General features: G+C 39.5%; 3 protein-coding genes across 8 annotated transcripts in view; 2 read left to right on the top strand and 1 right to left on the bottom strand.

Moving 5' to 3' along the window:
* Window positions 1–1111, top strand: part of KLHL23 (kelch like family member 23) — a 3903-nt gene extending 2792 nt beyond the window's left edge. Inside the window, exons 2-3 of the mRNA XM_059475984.1 lie at window positions 22–174; window positions 677–1111. Of these exons, the coding sequence (XP_059331967.1) occupies window positions 22–174; window positions 677–987 (464 nt within the window). The 3' untranslated portion in view covers window positions 988–1111. The remainder of the gene's footprint in view (window positions 1–21; window positions 175–676) is intronic.
* The window catches only part of SSB (small RNA binding exonuclease protection factor La), a 22047-nt gene extending 9162 nt beyond the window's left edge, over window positions 1–12885 (top strand). The window contains exons 1-12 of one of the 4 annotated variants that reach the window (XM_059476358.1): window positions 3952–4048; window positions 7211–7285; window positions 8808–8911; window positions 9079–9253; window positions 9404–9511; window positions 9602–9702; window positions 9897–9968; window positions 10052–10094; window positions 10703–10843; window positions 11203–11386; window positions 11560–11691; window positions 12432–12885. In XM_059476358.1, the coding sequence (XP_059332341.1) occupies window positions 7220–7285; window positions 8808–8911; window positions 9079–9253; window positions 9404–9511; window positions 9602–9702; window positions 9897–9968; window positions 10052–10094; window positions 10703–10843; window positions 11203–11386; window positions 11560–11691; window positions 12432–12529 (1224 nt within the window). In that variant the 5' untranslated portion in view covers window positions 3952–4048; window positions 7211–7219 and the 3' untranslated portion in view covers window positions 12530–12885. Of the gene's footprint in view, window positions 1–3951; window positions 4049–4759; window positions 4803–5152; window positions 5171–7210; window positions 7286–8807; window positions 8912–9078; window positions 9254–9403; window positions 9512–9601; window positions 9703–9896; window positions 9969–10051; window positions 10095–10702; window positions 10844–11202; window positions 11387–11559; window positions 11692–12431 lie in introns of those variants that run through there. The other 3 variants (XM_059476361.1, XM_059476362.1, XM_059476360.1) reach the window with 3 other exon arrangements.
* On the bottom strand, window positions 12546–16922 carry METTL5 (methyltransferase 5, N6-adenosine). 3 transcript variants are annotated; one of them, XM_059476367.1, is made up of 8 exons: window positions 16902–16922; window positions 16431–16552; window positions 15660–15774; window positions 15054–15235; window positions 14594–14676; window positions 14269–14320; window positions 13555–13604; window positions 12546–12654 (listed from the first exon to the last, which is right to left on the bottom strand). In XM_059476367.1, exons 2-8 carry the CDS (start codon window positions 16537–16539, stop codon window positions 12601–12603), a joined length of 645 nt encoding a protein of 214 aa, XP_059332350.1. In that variant the 5' UTR covers window positions 16540–16552; window positions 16902–16922; the 3' UTR covers window positions 12546–12600. The 3 variants fall into 3 exon arrangements, with proteins under 3 accessions (XP_059332350.1, XP_059332349.1, XP_059332351.1); XM_059476366.1 differs by lacking the exon at window positions 16902–16922 and adding an exon at window positions 16745–16823; XM_059476368.1 differs by lacking the exons at window positions 16431–16552; window positions 16902–16922 and adding an exon at window positions 16624–16762.

Here is a 16922-nt window from a genome sequence, read left to right as displayed (position 1 = left end):
TGACTTTCACACTGTGAACAGGAGTTGGAAATGCCACGGCCTGTGTCCTGCATGAAGTCATCTATGTTGCTGGAGGTCACTATGGGTACAGAGGAAGCTGCACCTACGATAAAATCCAGAGATACCATTCAGGTAGCAATGAGTGGAGCATAGTCACCACAAGTCCACATCCAGGTAAATAATTTCTCACAAAAATAGGGCTTGATTTGATTATTTGTACCTGGGAGTCCTTAAGCCCAGTTAGGAGTTTTTGGCATATTCCTAATTTAAAAAGAAATGCCTGTAGGGCAGCAAGGGCTGTTTCCAAACTCTGAAAGTGGAAAGGAAGACCTTCTTCAAGTGTCTGTTCTATAGAAATCACGATATAAATACCGAATGTCCACATTCTGTTAAATAATATAACTTTCTGTAAAACCTAACTATTCATTGACATTTGGCAAAAACTATTTATACTAATTTTAAAAGGGTTTTTTCTGTGTTCTACATCTGGTAACTAAGATTTTAAAGCAAATTTCACTGAGTACTGATGCTGTAATCTAGCAGAAAATCCTGAAGTGCCTCCTAAGCTCAATGAGAACATTCAGCTGCCCTCAGTGGTGCCCAATGTTTGTCATGTACTTGCAGTTTAATTTAATGTTATCATGCCGAATTGTACTGTATTCCTTTCTTTCCGAAGAATATGGATTGTGTTCAATTACGTTACAAAACAAGATCTATTTTGTGGGTGGACAGACCACAATCACTGACTGCTATGACCCAGAGCAAAATGAGTGGAAGCAGATGGCTCACATGATGGAGAGAAGGATGGAGTGTGGCACGGTGGTCATGAACGGATGCATCTATGTAACAGGAGGATATTCCTATTCAAAAGGAACATACCTGCAGAGCATTGAGAAGTACGACCCTGAATGGAACAAATGGGAAGCAGTAGGTAATCTTCCCAGTGCTATGCGGTCACACGGCTGTGTCTGTGTGTATAATGTGTAAGCATTGCAATTGCATCTTGCTGTTACAGAAAACAGCAGATGCAGTATTCATATCAGTACTGATTACCTCATCAGGGGTTGTCTAATACAATCACTTAGTGCACATTGTTAATAACTAGATATAATTTGTTCTCATTTTAAACAGCTCAGAAACATAAATGTGATAACAAGGTTTCCATATATTTTTCAGTCCAATCATTCTTTGTCATGGAAGTTCTCAAATTGGTCTAATGCTTTGTACAGCAACATAGGAACTACTGTGAAAAATTGATTTGTTTTTGCTAATCACTGGATGAAACTATGACTTGGTGCTAAGATGAGTAAAGCCAAACAAAATCGGTTCTAAGGACTACTGGCCTTAAGATGAAATCTTTGTATTCTGAGGGTAGCTGTAGAAATGGATCATTGACCCAAGCCAAGTGTATGGTATATGCAGAGCAATGTCACTGGGATAACTAGGCTATCAGATTCAGAAATGGGCATTTACAGGATGCCTCTAACTCTACCTTCAAGTGCCAGAGCAAAGACAAGCTTAGGCTAGGAATGAGAGAAGAAATGTTGATAGTAGCCCCAGAGCATGGGCCAAAAGCATGCACTAGTTTTGCTGAAGGAGAAGTAAAATGGCATTTCTCTTTGCCGTTCTCACACTCTCTTCGACATTGCCAATGAGAAAGGAAAAAAGACTCTGCAAGGCTTTGCAATGGGATCTGTGGCTGATGCACAGGTATTTGTAGTTTGAGTGTTTCTGGGGGGGAGGGCTGTTCAGAGAAAGGCCTTAATGTGCTAACTCTTTTTTAATATCAATTCAAATGTGTGGCTGTGTGGAATGGAAGGAGAAAATGAGAGAGACTGGAAAGTTAACATCCGCCTGAGATTCAAACTTCTCTATTTTGTTTAATGCCATTTGATCTTTCCTAAACTGTGACTTGATCAAAGGTAACAACTAAAAAAACTTGTTAAAGTATGTTATGCATGAAGAAAAAATATGATCTATAGGATTGATTTATTTATTATTTATCTCAAAACTTAATATGAGATCTTCAAATCTGTGTAGAAAGTGGATTTTTGTAAAGTGACTTACAGACAAACAGATTACACTCTGTGGCCTGACAGTGGTGATCCAAATGAAGAAATGCTTTGGGGAACAGAGAAGGCTCTTTTAGCACGGATCCCCCAGTCCAGTTTATAAAATGACTGCAGAAAGAGCTGTTAGACATTGGTGTGAGAGGCAGGGACAATACAGGGCTGCCGTAGGGTGTGGTGGGAACTTCCCACACCAGCACTGCCATCTAAAAAGAAATTTAGGTTTTATTGGATTTCTCACATACAAATAAAGGACTTTTCCAAGCAGTAAGCTCTGAGTTGATAATAAGCATTTATTAATAAGCATTGCTTGATCATAAGCATTTTCAGCTTTTTAAAAATTCTTTCGCATTTTTATGCTATTTCTGACTTGCATTTGACTGTTTGTAGCAGGTGGCACTCAGTTCTGGCTTTGATGTGAAGTTCTGTGGTGTATATGTACAGTTCTTTTTTTGATATTTTCATATGTTGCCTCACTATGTCAGAAGCTTGTGTGTCTGTTCAGTGTTTTGCTTTGTTACCCATCTCACTGAGATCTATTCAGGGATTCCACATAACTTGTTTAAAGACTCTAAAGAGGGGTAGAGAATTGAACTTCGAGGCTGTTTGAAATGCGTGGGCCAAGCAGGTGAGCAAGAGATAAATTGAGTTTGTTTCTCCTGGAAATCTCCACAGCTGACAATTGCTCAAGGGCAGGTGGAGATTGAAAGGACAACATCACAAGGATATGAAGGTGATCTTTGAATTGAATGAAACCACATTAAACTCAATGTGTTTATGTAATTTTTCAGTGCAGATTATGAAGCTTCATGTTTGTTGAAAAACACAAACATAGAACAGCTGCTTGTGGCTGGCCTTGAGGTTCATTCTGGTCTATATCCTGTCACCAACAGTCGTGAGTCAGTGAAAGGATCTGAGAACAAGGTGAGGAATAACAAAACTAAACCCCTCAGCATCCACTTGCCAACTGCTTGCAAACCAGGTGCTTGATGTTGGTGAAAGACAGTGCTGGGGATTCCAGGGCTGGGGCACAGGCACAGGAAGCTGGACTCTGCTTTGTGCCCCTGGACAACCTGCAGGCAATCAAATGTTGCTTTTTGGCCTCAGTGTTAAGTGCAAAGTGGAGAAAAAGCCTTTTGTTCTCCCCTGTCAGGAAAGAGTTTGTTGGTCTGGCATAAATAAAAGTCAAAGAAATTGCTGCTTAGTACTTCAGTTGAAACCTGATTTCTCAGAGATTTTCAATGCATTAGAATAAATGGAGAGAAGAGTAAGTTTGGACTAATGGTTAAATTTCAACTGGTGCTATTTTTCACAATAACCTACCATGCCCTTATAAGTTAACTCATGTAGCACATCCCAAGAAGATGTGTTGCAATCAGGTCTGGGGCACAGGCAGGAACATGAACTCAGCAGGAGGAACAGGATTCTGACCCCTGGTCAGCAGCCTACAAGGAATCTCTTAGCCATCTGTGGAATATGTTTTTACAAACACTTGAATGTAAACACTGAATTATTGTGCTATTGACCTGTACTGTCGTAGACAGTTTTACTGTTTTAGTGTTTCACCTATAAACTAGAAAATTAAGTAATGTGGAAGTCAGATCAAATGTAAAGTCAATACTATTGCTTAAAATTTTCACTTCTGCAATTCCCTTGTTTGTAGTACTATAGATGCCCACAGTACATCTGTAGTGTTTAAGTGAATGTTTGCAATACCTATTAAATGTGAATATACCACTACAGTACAAATTCAAGCTGTCAGTTTTGTTCCCAGCGCGCAGAAGCGGTGACAGAAAGGGTGACCGGGTGAGCGCGATCCCCGCGCGCCCGGCCCTCACGGACGCGCGCGCTCCCGCCCCCTCCCCGCCCCGCCCCGGAAGTGGCGCGCGCGTGAGGGGCAGGCGAGCCGCGGGGGCTGCTGGGCTGCGCGGCGCCGACTCGCGGTCTCTGGAGCGGCGGAGCGGGGCCCGAGCGCGCAGGTTCGTGTGGGGCCGCTCCCGGCGGCTCCCGGGCGGCGCCGCTGCTCGGCCGTGCCGCGCCGGGCCCGGTCCTGCCGGGCCGCGCCGGGACAGGGCTGGCGGCGGGCGCGCGGCGGCCGGGCCGGGAGGGAGGCAGGGAGGGTTCCCGGAGCAGGGGAGTACGGGAGCACGTGCCGTCTCGGCCCGGCCGTGCCGCCGCTCCCGCGGCCGCTTCCCGCCAGCAGCGCTTCCCGCGGGACTCGGTGCGCGCTGCGGGGCCCGGGCTCTGCCGGGGAAGCGGAGCCGGCGGCAGCGCTCCCGCCGCGGGGAGCCGGGCCCGGCCTGAGGGAGAGGTGTCCGCTGGGCGGGAGGCTGGGCCACGGCGCCCAGGCTGTCCGGCTGTGTGCTGCCGCTGCAGGCATGTCGAAGTGTCAACAGCAAACTGCTGCTCTCCTGGCACAGTTCAGGGAACGACATTTCAATTACTTAAAGAATTCTAAGAATTTTTTTCTTACATTGCACTGATTCTACTAAAAAAAAAAATTTGTTAAAATTACCATCTGTGAAAATGTGTGGCTGTAATTACCCTTAAATAAAAACCACGCTCAGACCTCTTATGCAGGGATTCCTGAAGGAGGAACAATATGAGTACAGGTCCATGTTATCTTAACAGGAAAGCTTTCTTTTTAAAACAAAGCCTTTCACTCTATTACAGTAACGGTAAAATAACCGGCCCGCAACTAAAGTTTGTCTTGAACTAGAAAATAAATGTCTGGTAAGAGGAAAATCTACTTGGGAGTTCTTGTGTCATGATCTGGCTAATACAGTGTGGGATCTAATTGTTCCAGTTACGGGGGTTGACTGTAATTGTTTATAATTTAAACCTAATGACTACTTGCTTTATTTTAACCTGTTTTTTTAATGTTTCATGTGGTTCTGATACAGACTTTTGGCATATGGAAGGAACAAGTCAGTATAGTTTATTAAGAAAGCCCTTAAAATGTTTTGTAGGATTTTTCATGCACTTCAGACCGTGATTGCTGTTCATTGGAGCTTTTTATCAGTCTTCACTGCTGCACAGCAACTGAAAACTATTGATCTGGAAGTTGTCTTGTGCCAAATGACTGAGCTAGAGAGTCTGAAGTGAGCATGTGCATGTGCAAAGGCTAGAATTTCTCTTAAATTAGAAGTCTGCTTCTGTTCTAAATAGGTTAGAACTCAATCACTGAACTGAATTCCATGCATGGCAAGTTTGAGTCTTTCTTAGTCTTCCTTACTAACACTACTAAGTTTGTTACTTGCAGCTGAAAGGATGCTTTTTGAAAAAACTTTTCCATGTGTAAGACTTATTCTAAAGGACTTGTCCTAAGTCTTGTGTTGGATCATGCTTTTTTGTATTAACCTTGAAAACACTCTAAGGAAGTAGACTTGGTTTTTTTCTCTTCTTGACAGTGAAGCTGAGCCTTATGTGGAAATTGAGTTTTTGGTTTTGAGTGTTTTGGTACCTGGGCTGAGGCAGACTGGGACAGCAGGCAGAGACTGCTCTGTAGGTTGCCATTAAATTAGATCAAATTTGGTGTAATGTAAAATAGAACACTGATTTCTCTCACAAGGAGGGTGCTAAGACTGTACCAGCACCTGAATGGTGGTGAAGCATTTGTCTCCTCTAGTCAGGGTGGCTCATGTGGGACATCTCTGAAATAACTGCAACTCTCAGCTTGGCTGCTCTGGCCTGGGTTGTGTGAAGTGCTTTCTTTATGGATCACACTCAGCATAGCTGGCAACTACCACTTGCTGAAATCATGCTTTAAATGCTTTAAAGAGTGTTACAGTGTTAGGTACAGGTGCAGGCACAGCACCTTTCAAGGCTGTAAGTGCTGAAGAATTACAAGTTCCAAGGCTTGAATGTGGCTTTGAGATCAGGAAGAGGAGGAAATGACAATACTGCACACTGCAGCAGGCTGAACAGTTACTGGGGAATTAAACTACTAAAATAAGAAGATGAGGCTGCCAATGGGGCATTCTGCTGAAGAACATCATTTCCTGTAACAAGGGCACCTCGGGGGAGTTTTCCCTGCTTCTGTGTTGCCAGTCATCTAGATGCTCTGAAAGATGCTACTGCCCTGCAAGCAGCAGAAGAGCAGGAGATGTATGGTCAAATCTCCCCATAAACCGTGCAAGCCATCAGTGCAGAACCATCTTTGCCAGCAGCCTTTGTCATCACAGGTCTATGAACTGGGGGAATACGACCAGGAAACCTCTGTAACTTCTGCAGCTGGATTTAAAAAGTGGTAGTGCTCAAAGGGAGAAAGAAGAAATCTCTGCTTCATAGTTCAAAACAGAATTCAATCTAATTTCTGACAGCTTCATAAAGCTACATTTTTTCTCAAGGATTAATCTTCACACTCTATCCTTATCTTAAAAGCAACTAGATAGAAAATGTTTGATCCCAGTTAATTTTCTGGCCAGTAGCTGCTTTTGTAGTGACTGCATCTGATGTACTGCAATTATACACTTGCTGCCAGTTAAGTAAAGTTACTTCCAAGTTAAAATGTCTTATGTTATAAAGATACTTGATTCACTGTTGAAGCAGAACTGCAGTGAAGACACATTTGTAAGGGAGAGAAGGAGACATCTTTAGGCTGTGTCAGTAAATGCAGATATTTTCATTCTGCCCTCCAGTAAGTTCTGTGAACTTTCCAAAGATTAATCAGGAGGCAGAAACTTCAGAAACACTTTCTCATTATACATATGTAGGAATTGAACATTTTTGTTATTGATTGTTTTGCCTAGTGATGAGAGGTTGGATTTGACTAAAAAAACAAATGTTGTTGGCTCTCAGTTTTGTTGTTTTAAACTGAGAATCTGTGCCTAGAAAAAGGTATGTAACAAATAAGGCTGAGAAGTGCCAGCATTTCCTAAATTTTATCTTGACTGCTGAATGCCAAATGCTACCCTAACAACAAAAGTGAGGGGATTTTTTCCCCAGTTGTTTCATAGTTTCCACTTGGAGTTCTGCAGTCATGTTAGTAGTTGCTTCACAGACATAACTGTATGGCTAATGAACTTGGCTGTTACCTTATTTAGATGGGCTGCAGTGAAATGCAATGCTACATGAATGTAAGTCTGTAGAAAATACTATTCAAAACTTTGTGCTTTTGCTCTGTATTCTCTTCAAAACAGCTGGTGAAAATGGCTGAAAATGGAAATGGTGAAAATATGTCTATCTTGGAAAGCAAAATCTGTCAGCAAATTGAGGTGAGTTCAGTTTATAGTTTGGGATCTGGATCGAGGTGTTTTGGAGGCATTCATTGGCAGGGACTTGGCTAACTGGAAGCTAACTTTATTGGGAGTTAGACTCAAGTCTTCAGCTCTTTAAACAATGTCAGAACTCTGTAATAGGTATTTAATACTTTAGGATAGTCATAATTGTAATTTAAGTTGGAAGCTATACTTCTCTAGAGTTGCTTGTAAGAACACCATTTCAAAATAGAAAAGGTTTAATTTGCTAGCATTTTAGGTGCTATAGCAAGTGAATCATTAAAGAATTTACTACCATGTTTGCTGGGGTTATTCTACATGTGCAAATAGGAGGAGAGTGCATTTTAATTCTATGTGCCTCAATTTTTGTAGGGAAAAAATCCTCCTCCTTGGGAATCTCTGCTGGTCAAAATAGTAGCACATCGCATAACTTGCTATTATGATTTACTTCTTTGTAATTTATTGCTACCAATTACAACTAAACTTATATGCCCACTTTGGATTAATTCTTTTTTTCTTTAGAGGCTTGCAGGGTTACCCTACAACAGAAAACCTGAGCCCATTGCTTTAAATGGCACGTAGAACAAAACCACTTTCCTGAAGGACAAAAACATAGCTGCACGTGAATGGCCATTACCATATGGAGCCATTATTCATATATAACAAACAAACAAAATGAGTTTCCTCAGCCTCTACATTTTGTTGGTTTGTTATATATAAATAGTTGACAAGACTAGACTTTTGGTAATGTGAGATGTACCTAGAGGAAGAGGAAGTGTTGTAAAACTTGCACTGACTTTTCAAAGCACCACAATATTGATGAAAATATTCCAGCTTACCTGATGGTTTCAAGTATTTGAGCTTTGCTAGGTGACTGCAGGGAAAAGAATCTGATTAACTTGTCTGTCTTGAAGTGAATTGTCTTCCCATGCCGGACAAGATCGAAATAAGAACATAATAATTAAAATTAAAAATTAAATAATGATTTCTTTATCTTACAGTGTTTTCTCGAATGAGACCTAGAAATTCCAGTCTGTGTGTATGATTTTTCAGTGTTCACATACCATATTCTTGCATATGTACTCCTTAAATGAGTACATCCTGGATCTGCTGGTGACACATTTGACTTTTGACTCTGCTAAGCTTGATCAGGGTGATAAATGCTTATCAGGTTAACAGAAAAAGCTTTGCTCCTTTCCTAAACAAAACTGCAATCTCTTTTTGCCTCATTAATGCCATTGGATGAAGAACTGTTTTGGTGTGGGGTTGGTTTGTTTGGGTTTTTGTGGGGTTGGTTTCTGGTGATTTTATTTTTACAGCTTACACATTGCAGCTAACTTTTTGCAAAGTATCACATTAGAGCAGGAAGTAATAATTTCAGAATTCCCAATTGTTCAGATTAATTAATTTTCATATGTCTCAATCTACTGCAGTAAGCTGTTAGATGAAAAAGAGATATTAAGACTGAAAATTTAAAGACACATCTCTCTTTCCTCCTCTTCCCCCTTCCTTTTTGCAGTACTATTTTGGCAATCACAATCTACCAAGAGACAAGTTTCTAAAGGAACAGATCAAACTAGATGATGGCTGGGTACCTTTAGAAGTAATGATCAAATTCAACAGGTAAAGCAAAGTACAAGTAATATGGATAAAAGATTAACTTTCAGCTACCTATCTCTATTTGGGGCCAAGTGTTCCTGATGTGCATTTACTTTTCCCATCTCTTTTTTAACACCTGGCTTCAGTTTTGCCTGTGTATTTGTAATAACCTCTGTCTGCTTACTCAATAGGTTAAGTCGCCTTTCAAAAGATTTTGGTGTTATTGTAGAAGCACTGAGAAAATCCAAGACTGGTTTAATGGAAATAAATGAAGACAAAACTAAAATCAGAAGATCTCCAAATAAACCCCTTCCTGAATTAAATGACCAGTATAAGGCTGCAATTAAAAACAGATCTGTATACGTTGTAAGTAAATTTTTCTTTACTTTATGCTGCCCTGCATGTCTTTAACTGATAACTATCTGAGATAAAGCTTGAATTAACTCGTACTATAGAGGTTGTAGTTTTTAAGAGTCACTTTGTGGCATATAATTGAAGCTCATTGCTATCTTGCAGAAAGGCTTTCCACTAGATGCTACTCTTGATGATATCAAAGAATGGCTTGAGGATAAAGGTCCAGTTGAAAATATTCAAATGAGGAGAACATTGCAGAGAACGTTTAAGGTAATGATGAGCATTTAGCCCTGGGGCAGGGATCCCTCCCGGTCAGCATTCTGTTCAGTTACTCTAACAAGATCTCTTATCACTTAACAGGGCTCAATATTTGCAGTGTTTGATAGTGTTGAATCTGCTAAGAAGTTCACAGAGATACCAAATCAAAAGTACAAAGACACAGAGCTGATTGTACTTTTCAAGTAAGTCCATTTAACTGATATATGAACTAACAGTGGTCAGGGGTGGATTTAACAAGAACCAGGCTTGGCCTGAAAAGTGAATTTTTCATGGCATCAATAGCTGTACCTTTTGGAGACTGAGACAGCATCTCAGCTTGGAAAAATAATTTCATCTATTATAACAGCATTTTAAATTAACCTATATTCTGTTGAAGGGAGGAGTATTGTACAAAGAAGAATGAAGAAAGGAAACAAAACAAAGTAGAAGCGAAAGCAAGAGCTAAACAGTGAGTCACTGCCAATCAAAGTGTGTGTCTTGCTTGCCTGACCATGCTTGAACTGACTCATAACTAATTTAACTTTTTTGCAGGGAAAAAGAAGAAAAGCAGAAACAAGCAGCAGATGCTGAAATGGTATGGGTTTCTTAAATCACCTACATTTTATAAAGCTAACATGGAATATTCTGTTTAAAATGTTGTAATACAGAACACTTTCTAGAAAGTCACTTCAGCTTTTCCAACTAACTTACAGTAAGAGAGTTTTGTCATGCTGTTTTAATATTATTTTCAATAGACTAATTTTGTTTAAAGGCTCATGTTCTGAATTTACATTATTAGACATGTTTGCCTGTTCAGAATGTTCCTGAATGCACCATTGAGATGATGGTTCTTCTATGGTATTTAAAGGATCCATTAAGGATTTCATCAGTATTATACAAATTTCCAACCTATCAGCCTTCAGAAAGCTGTTTTGTGAAATTTAAAGAGTGTGATTAATATGGGAAAGGAGTCCTAGGTTCCATGTAAGTGTATCACAGTAAGCAAAAAACACTCAAAGGAGGGGACACACACTGTACAAGACTTAGACATAAGCAGGACTAGGTTATGTAGGAAAAATGCTTGAATTACTGTAACTTCAACTGCTTGTTTATCACTAGTATGTTTAATAGGATTGAGGGGGGAATATAGATATTCAAACTTGACTCTTCAATGATAATGTGGGGGTTTTTAATTGAATTTAGAAATCACTGGAAGAAAAGACAGGATGTCTTTTGAAGTTTTCTGGTGATCTAGATGACCAAACGTGCAGAGAAGACCTCCATGAAGTATTTTCTGGTCACGGAGAAATCAAGTGGATACACTTTGTCAGAGGTGCAAAGGAGGTCAGTAATCTTAGACAAGGACTTAAGATTTTAGTATTGAAGTTTGAAAATGGATGATTGGTTGTTCTTTTATGTTATCGAGTAAGTTATTGTCTTGTGAAATTGCAGAATATTTAGAGAATTTAATTTTTCCCTTCTTTCAGAAGAACAGATAAAGACTCCAGCCTTGTTAGTTGAGAAGGTCAAAACTAAGAATGTTCATTAGCACAGTCTGAGGGCTTTGCTTCAGTCTGGTCATGTTATACAATCATACAAAAGTAATGAATTTGCTGAGGCACTCAACAGGATATATTGTTCATCATTCTAGCTGAATGTTTCTGCAGTAAGATTAAAATGAAAATACCACTCTTCTTTTAAAGGGAATTATCCTATTTAAGGATATTGCCAAAGAAGCTCTGGAAAAAGCCAAAGCAGCACATAATGGAAACTTGCAGCTCCGGAACAAGGATGTTTCATGGGAAGTGCTAGAAGGAGATGCAGAGAAAGAAGCTCTGAAAAAAATCCTGGAAGATCAGCAGGAATTGCTGAAACAGAAAACAAAAGGTTCTCCTTCCTCTTATTAATTTAAGCCTTTATAATGTCCTAGAATTGGTGGATGACATTCACTCTTAAGTAGTCAATATATACTACAGACTGATCTTAACTGTAAAGCAATCTCTGCAGCTGGCCAGTTAAGAGACAAATGATACAAAGTTCCCGATCTTACGTCTCCACAGGGCGCAAAATTAAAGGAAAAGGAAGAGGGGGAAAGATACCTCAGGGTGCACAAAAAGGAAAAATACAGTTTCAGGGCAAGAAAATAAAGTTTGAGAATGATGAAGAAGATGGTGAAAATGATACTAAAACAGGTATGTCATTCTGTGCACTTGATGCAGCTTATTCAGTACTTTTACAGAAAGTAGCTCCACGTACAGTTCCATGTACTTGTGTTTCACATTTGGCTCTGCTTTGTGGCATTGCTGCCCTCCTTGCAGTATCTGCCTGAAGAGTCTTGTGCTCAGTTCCTTCCACAACTGTCCAAAAAGCATATTAAGACAATTACTATATAGATAATAATTATCTATATAGTAGTATATAGGTAAGGCTGTACTGCATGGTTGTGTAAAACAACCATGCATTGAAGCATGGTGATTGTCAGCAGCATTACACAACTGGACAGACTCAGTCTCTTTGAGTGGTGCTTTTTTTTTTCCTTTAAAGATAGGAGAAGATTTACTAGCTCAGCCTGTCAGTATTTAGCTTGGAGCAGAGGAGGAGCTGGGTTTTAGCAAAGCAGGTGCTATATACTCCTGTTCATTACATATAGACCTGCTTAACTAAAACCCAGTGAACCCTACTCCTGGTAGATTCTATTCCTTCATTTGCTTACCTGCCCTCCTGCTGTGGAGTTAGACAGGAGTGAAGCTCTTCAAATGGGGCATTTTAGAACATCTAAAAGCTTTACTGACAGTAATAAGCAAACCCTCTAGTGTAGCTGTGGCTGTAGATAACTGGGACTCAAACTTACATGGTGGGAAGAGTTGGGTTTTTTTCAGATTTCAGGCAAAGCTTTCCTTTACTCTGAATGACTACATATTCAATTTTGCAGAACCAGCAAGTCCCAAGAAGAGACCACTAGAGGAAACAGAAAAGGAGGAACCTGCACCAAAACAACTGAAAACAGAAAATGGAGATGGCAATCAGTAATAGTCAAATAAAAGAATTTAAAAAATTAGTGGTTTTATTGTTCCATTTTCAATAGATTTTAAATACATGCCTCAGTTCAGGACTTTTTTGGCAGCAAATCTTATGAAATCCACTTCAATGTCAACCTACAATTAGAGAAAAGTTTCATTTTATTGGGTTACAGCTTTTTTTTGTTTAAGAAGCATGCTTACTGCTAACATAAAACCCTGGACAACTTTTCTATTTATAGTTTTGTTTATACTGTCAAATCTTCTCAGTTTTTCTGACATCTCATTCAAATGTAAAAGGTTTTGGACTTTGTAATCTTGTGGTTATGTTTAATAGCAGCTGGCAATAAATTCAGAACTTAAAACTGCTTTCTACTGAAGCCTGGTTAATATAGTATAATGTTTCAACTGTGAAGTAGCAATGACTTAAATAATTTGAAGTTCAAGTCACCAAGAGCATAGTCAGCAGCTGATTAAAGCTTCTGTTCTTTGCTGCTCAACATACTAAACAGTGTTCCAACTATTGCTCGCTCTCCTCTCTACTTTCCTCATGGTAAGGGATGGGGATGCATGGCTTCCAGGCCAGCATTCAGTAGACAGGACCTTGCTGTGGGCTGAGGCTGCCATACTGTGGGTCAGGACTGTATCTTTTCCTAGTGAGCATGAGTTCCTCCTGCTGCCCCCAGGCTGGCTCTGAAACTGCTACTGCTGTAACATCCTTGTTACTGTGGCCTTCAGCACTGCATCCAGTCCAGTGTGAGCTGCAGACAGGATTGAGCTGAGAGCTATTAGGAGTTGAGTCAAGGAGGCTGCCCTTAGCTTCACATCTAATTGCAGTGCTGCTTTAAGCTTTGTGTACAGCTTTGGCATTATCATGATGCTTTTCCCTGTTCAGCTACCAAATGGAGTAACAGCAAGGATGTGACTGAATGCTGTGACCATTCTTTATCCAGTACATATGGCCCTAAAACTTAAATCTCATTAAGGAGAATTTATTCATCTCAGCATTTTCTAAGTTATGTTAGGTTTTATACTTACTGATTTCTTCTTATGGAACTTGTATGATGCTGGTAAGTCAAACCTAAGTTCTGTGAACAGTATAAAGAATACATGTTAGACTAGGATGATAATCAGTCACTTAGGCCCTACAGCCATGCTTCTGTTTCTAATGTCTGCATCTGTTGTGGCCTGTCATACCTGTTTTATCTCTGCACTTCATCATGACTAAACATTGAAGCTGTCCATATCAGACAGTTAAGTGGATGGCAGTTGTGTTTCAAGCACTTGTACAACTTCACATCTCAAGTTTTATGACTGTAAAAAGCATCTGGTTATCAGAAGAACTTGGAAGATACTTAATTGGCAAAAATATTTAGGTGGCTAAGGACAGGATGCTTTTTTTGTGTGTGAGAACTGACCTGTGTTTCACTTGTCTTTTTCAGCAACATGCACTTTGAAGCAGGAAGAGGTAACTTCTGCTTGAAAACAAAATCTAGTCCAGGAACAAACCTAATTCTGCACAGAATATGTATTTCTCAGAGCTTTATTAAGTGCCTGCTTGTATTCTAGCCAGGTAGCAAAAAATTTTAAAAAACATTTTAAAAGTCTGCTAAAAAGAGAAAGACCCGTGTCATTTCTGTGTTAAATCACACTTGAATTTATCTTGGGCTGTTATGACTGGCTGATAGTGTTAGAGATAATGTACAAAACCAAAAGATACTGGGGTTTTTTCCTGTTAAAAATAAATATTACCTGCTAAGACTTCCATCTTCACTTCCCATTCTGCTGCTTTCTTTTGAATGTGCTACAAGTAAAAATGAGCTTTTAAAATTATCTGTTTTATAAACATCTACCCCTCTATACTTAATAAGTCTCCTGTGCTTTTGATTTTCAAGCCAAAGCATTAGATCACATAACTATCTTGATGTATGTGAGATTACAGTTATTTGATGTAATTAGTATTTATCCCAAACATACCCCACAAAGTAGCTGACAAATCAGTAAAGCTATAGACATCTATATAGCCAAATATTTTGTTGTCTGGTTAGTTCTTGCCCTACTAAAATGAAGAACTTACCTCTCGTGTTGAAGTTTTGTGAAGGGAATATACAGCTGTTTTTGCCATTTGTAGAGCAGTTTTCAGAAAAATCATATCAATTCCTAAAACAATAATGAAATTATTAGAATTGTTAAATGGAAGTGCAAAGATCTGCTTAATTTTTTCTGGAATAATAGCTACTTGAGAAACAGCACTGAATACATTAAGGTACAGAAGGTATTTCTAAAACATACTCAATTGCTTTCAATAAAATAAAAATTATAGGGATATGAAATGCCTAGTATTTATTTCAAACCCCAGTGACTGTTAGTTACAATGCTGAAGTTGCTAATCTTAGGAAGCTGATTCCAGATAAACAAAACATTAGGAAATTAGAATATAAACAATATAAACTAATAACAAGGGATTGTTTCATTGAAAGCATTTCTCTTGCTGTTTGGTTTGTGATAATTTCTAACTGAGCTCTACAATTACCAACCTTTGTTATGTTTGGTACCAAACGGAGGGTTCATAATAACTGTGTCAAAAGTATCTGACATGCTGTCAGATAGAGAACAGATGTCACACTGAACCATGTTGACATTCATCAGCTCAAAGTCTTCAATATTGCTATTAAATATTTCCAGTGCATCTGCATCTATGTCAAGGCCCACGCAGAATCTATTAAGAAAAGTGGCACATATTAGTCTACTGCAAACTAAAATGGTGTTTAAATTCTACAATAGGGATCTGTGTACACAACTTGGTTTATCTTGGAAATGTAACAAGCATACATAATACATTCAGTGCTGAGAAAAATGCAAATACTTCTCTTGCCCTTTCTCAAGTATAAATTAAATTTTGTTAGGGAAGTTTCATGCGTTCATTTATTGCTTATGGGGAGAGCAAATGATTTCCAAATTAATGACAGCTGTCCATCACTTTCACAGTATGAATGGCTATTGATAGTCAAAACTTGGTAAATATTAGCCTGATCACCAAATTGTAAACCTGAAATGTATAAGTTCAGCAGTGCTATGTTTTAATCTTACTTTCTACTTTTCTATGCCAGAAAGAAATATAACCAGAAATATTAAATACTTACCCTGCTCCTAACATTGCACTTCCAATGCTGAGCATGCCACAACCACATCCTAAATCTGCAATTGTTTTATTTTCAATATCATCATAAGTATTGTGAATTGTATAAAGCATACATGCTGGGGAAAAGAAAACCCAAACAAAACAGGTCAATGATACCAAATATGTATGTGATTAATCAAGAAAAGCTGTTTCTGCTTTCAGAAAACTCTTAATTTTGCATTAGAAAAGCCCTTTAGTTAAAATGATGTTCTCACTGCCTGTAGTTCTCTTTTTCATTTATGTGTGAAGAGTCAAAACCATTTTGACAAGTCACAAACTTTGGATCTTTGGTGGAGAGATAGAGCTCTGAGTATTGCTTGTGGAAAAACTATGTCTCTAAACTTTTTTGGGGAAAAACAATAGAAGGATATAAAATATGGAAAAGAGCATAATTAAGGGTATAGATGAGCACCTCTATATATACTTTTACTGGTTTTGTGGGTCATGACACAGCTCCATTTCAGCTTCTACAGTTACAGATTACAACTGCTTCAATCACAACATTATCTATTAGATTAAATAATTGAATTTTTGGATTGGACATTGTTTTAGGTTGCATTTTTCAAAGGAAGACAGACACTACGAGAGTACTACTATACACATTCCTGCTGGATATGCCTTCTTAACTACTGTGTAGTGTAAAGCCTTCAGACAATGCAGCAGAAAAAACTTTTTGAATTAAAATTGTTGATGAAATAGTCAAAGAGAAAACAGTGGTGTGTGTCACCTCTACCTGCAATATGAGGTCTTGTTGGATACTGTTCAAGGAGTAGCTTTGGATTTTCAAAAGTATCAACTTGTTGAAGACAGCTTTCCAGTTCTTTAAGCTTTAATTTCTTCATGTTTATGGTTTTACTAAAGAAAATAACGCGTAAGCAGTTACAACAATATAAATAAACCACGTATGATCTTAAATTATTTCATACATAAAATCCCCTGGTGCTCTTCAGCATCTCCTGGGTGTTTTCACGCCGCCGTTTCCCGGGGCGCAGCTGGTGGCGCACCGATGATGGGGAATGCCCGGACGGCGGCAGCCCCGCTCCTCACCGGCTCCCGGAGTTCAGGCCCCGGGCTCCGCTTCTACCGCCCGGCCCGCCCGCCGCCCAGCCCTAGGCGGGGCAGGAGCTGGGCCCCAGCGACCGCCGCCACCTGCCCCGTCCGCTCCCGCCCAGCGCCGTCCCCGCTCGGTACCGGGCCCGCTCACCGCAGCTGGGCCGGGCCGCTC

Source organism: Ammospiza nelsoni, chromosome 7 (assembly GCF_027579445.1).
Source record: "Ammospiza nelsoni isolate bAmmNel1 chromosome 7, bAmmNel1.pri, whole genome shotgun sequence".
Lineage (NCBI taxonomy): Eukaryota > Metazoa > Chordata > Aves > Passeriformes > Passerellidae > Ammospiza > Ammospiza nelsoni.
Note: the sequence above shows the minus strand (reverse complement) of the source record. Positions and strands in the feature narration are given on the sequence as shown.

Coding starts and splice junctions, on each gene's coding strand:
- METTL5 (XM_059476367.1), bottom strand. CDS start 16,539: ATGAAGAAATTAAAGCTTAAAGAACTGGAAAGCTGTCTTCAACAAGTT. Junction 15,236..15,659: donor AGTGCAATGTTAGGAGCAGG/GTAAGTATTTAA, acceptor TTTTCTTAATAG/ATTCTGCGTGGGCCTTGACA. Junction 14,677..15,053: donor TGGTACCAAACATAACAAAG/GTTGGTAATTGT, acceptor TTATTGTTTTAG/GAATTGATATGATTTTTCTG.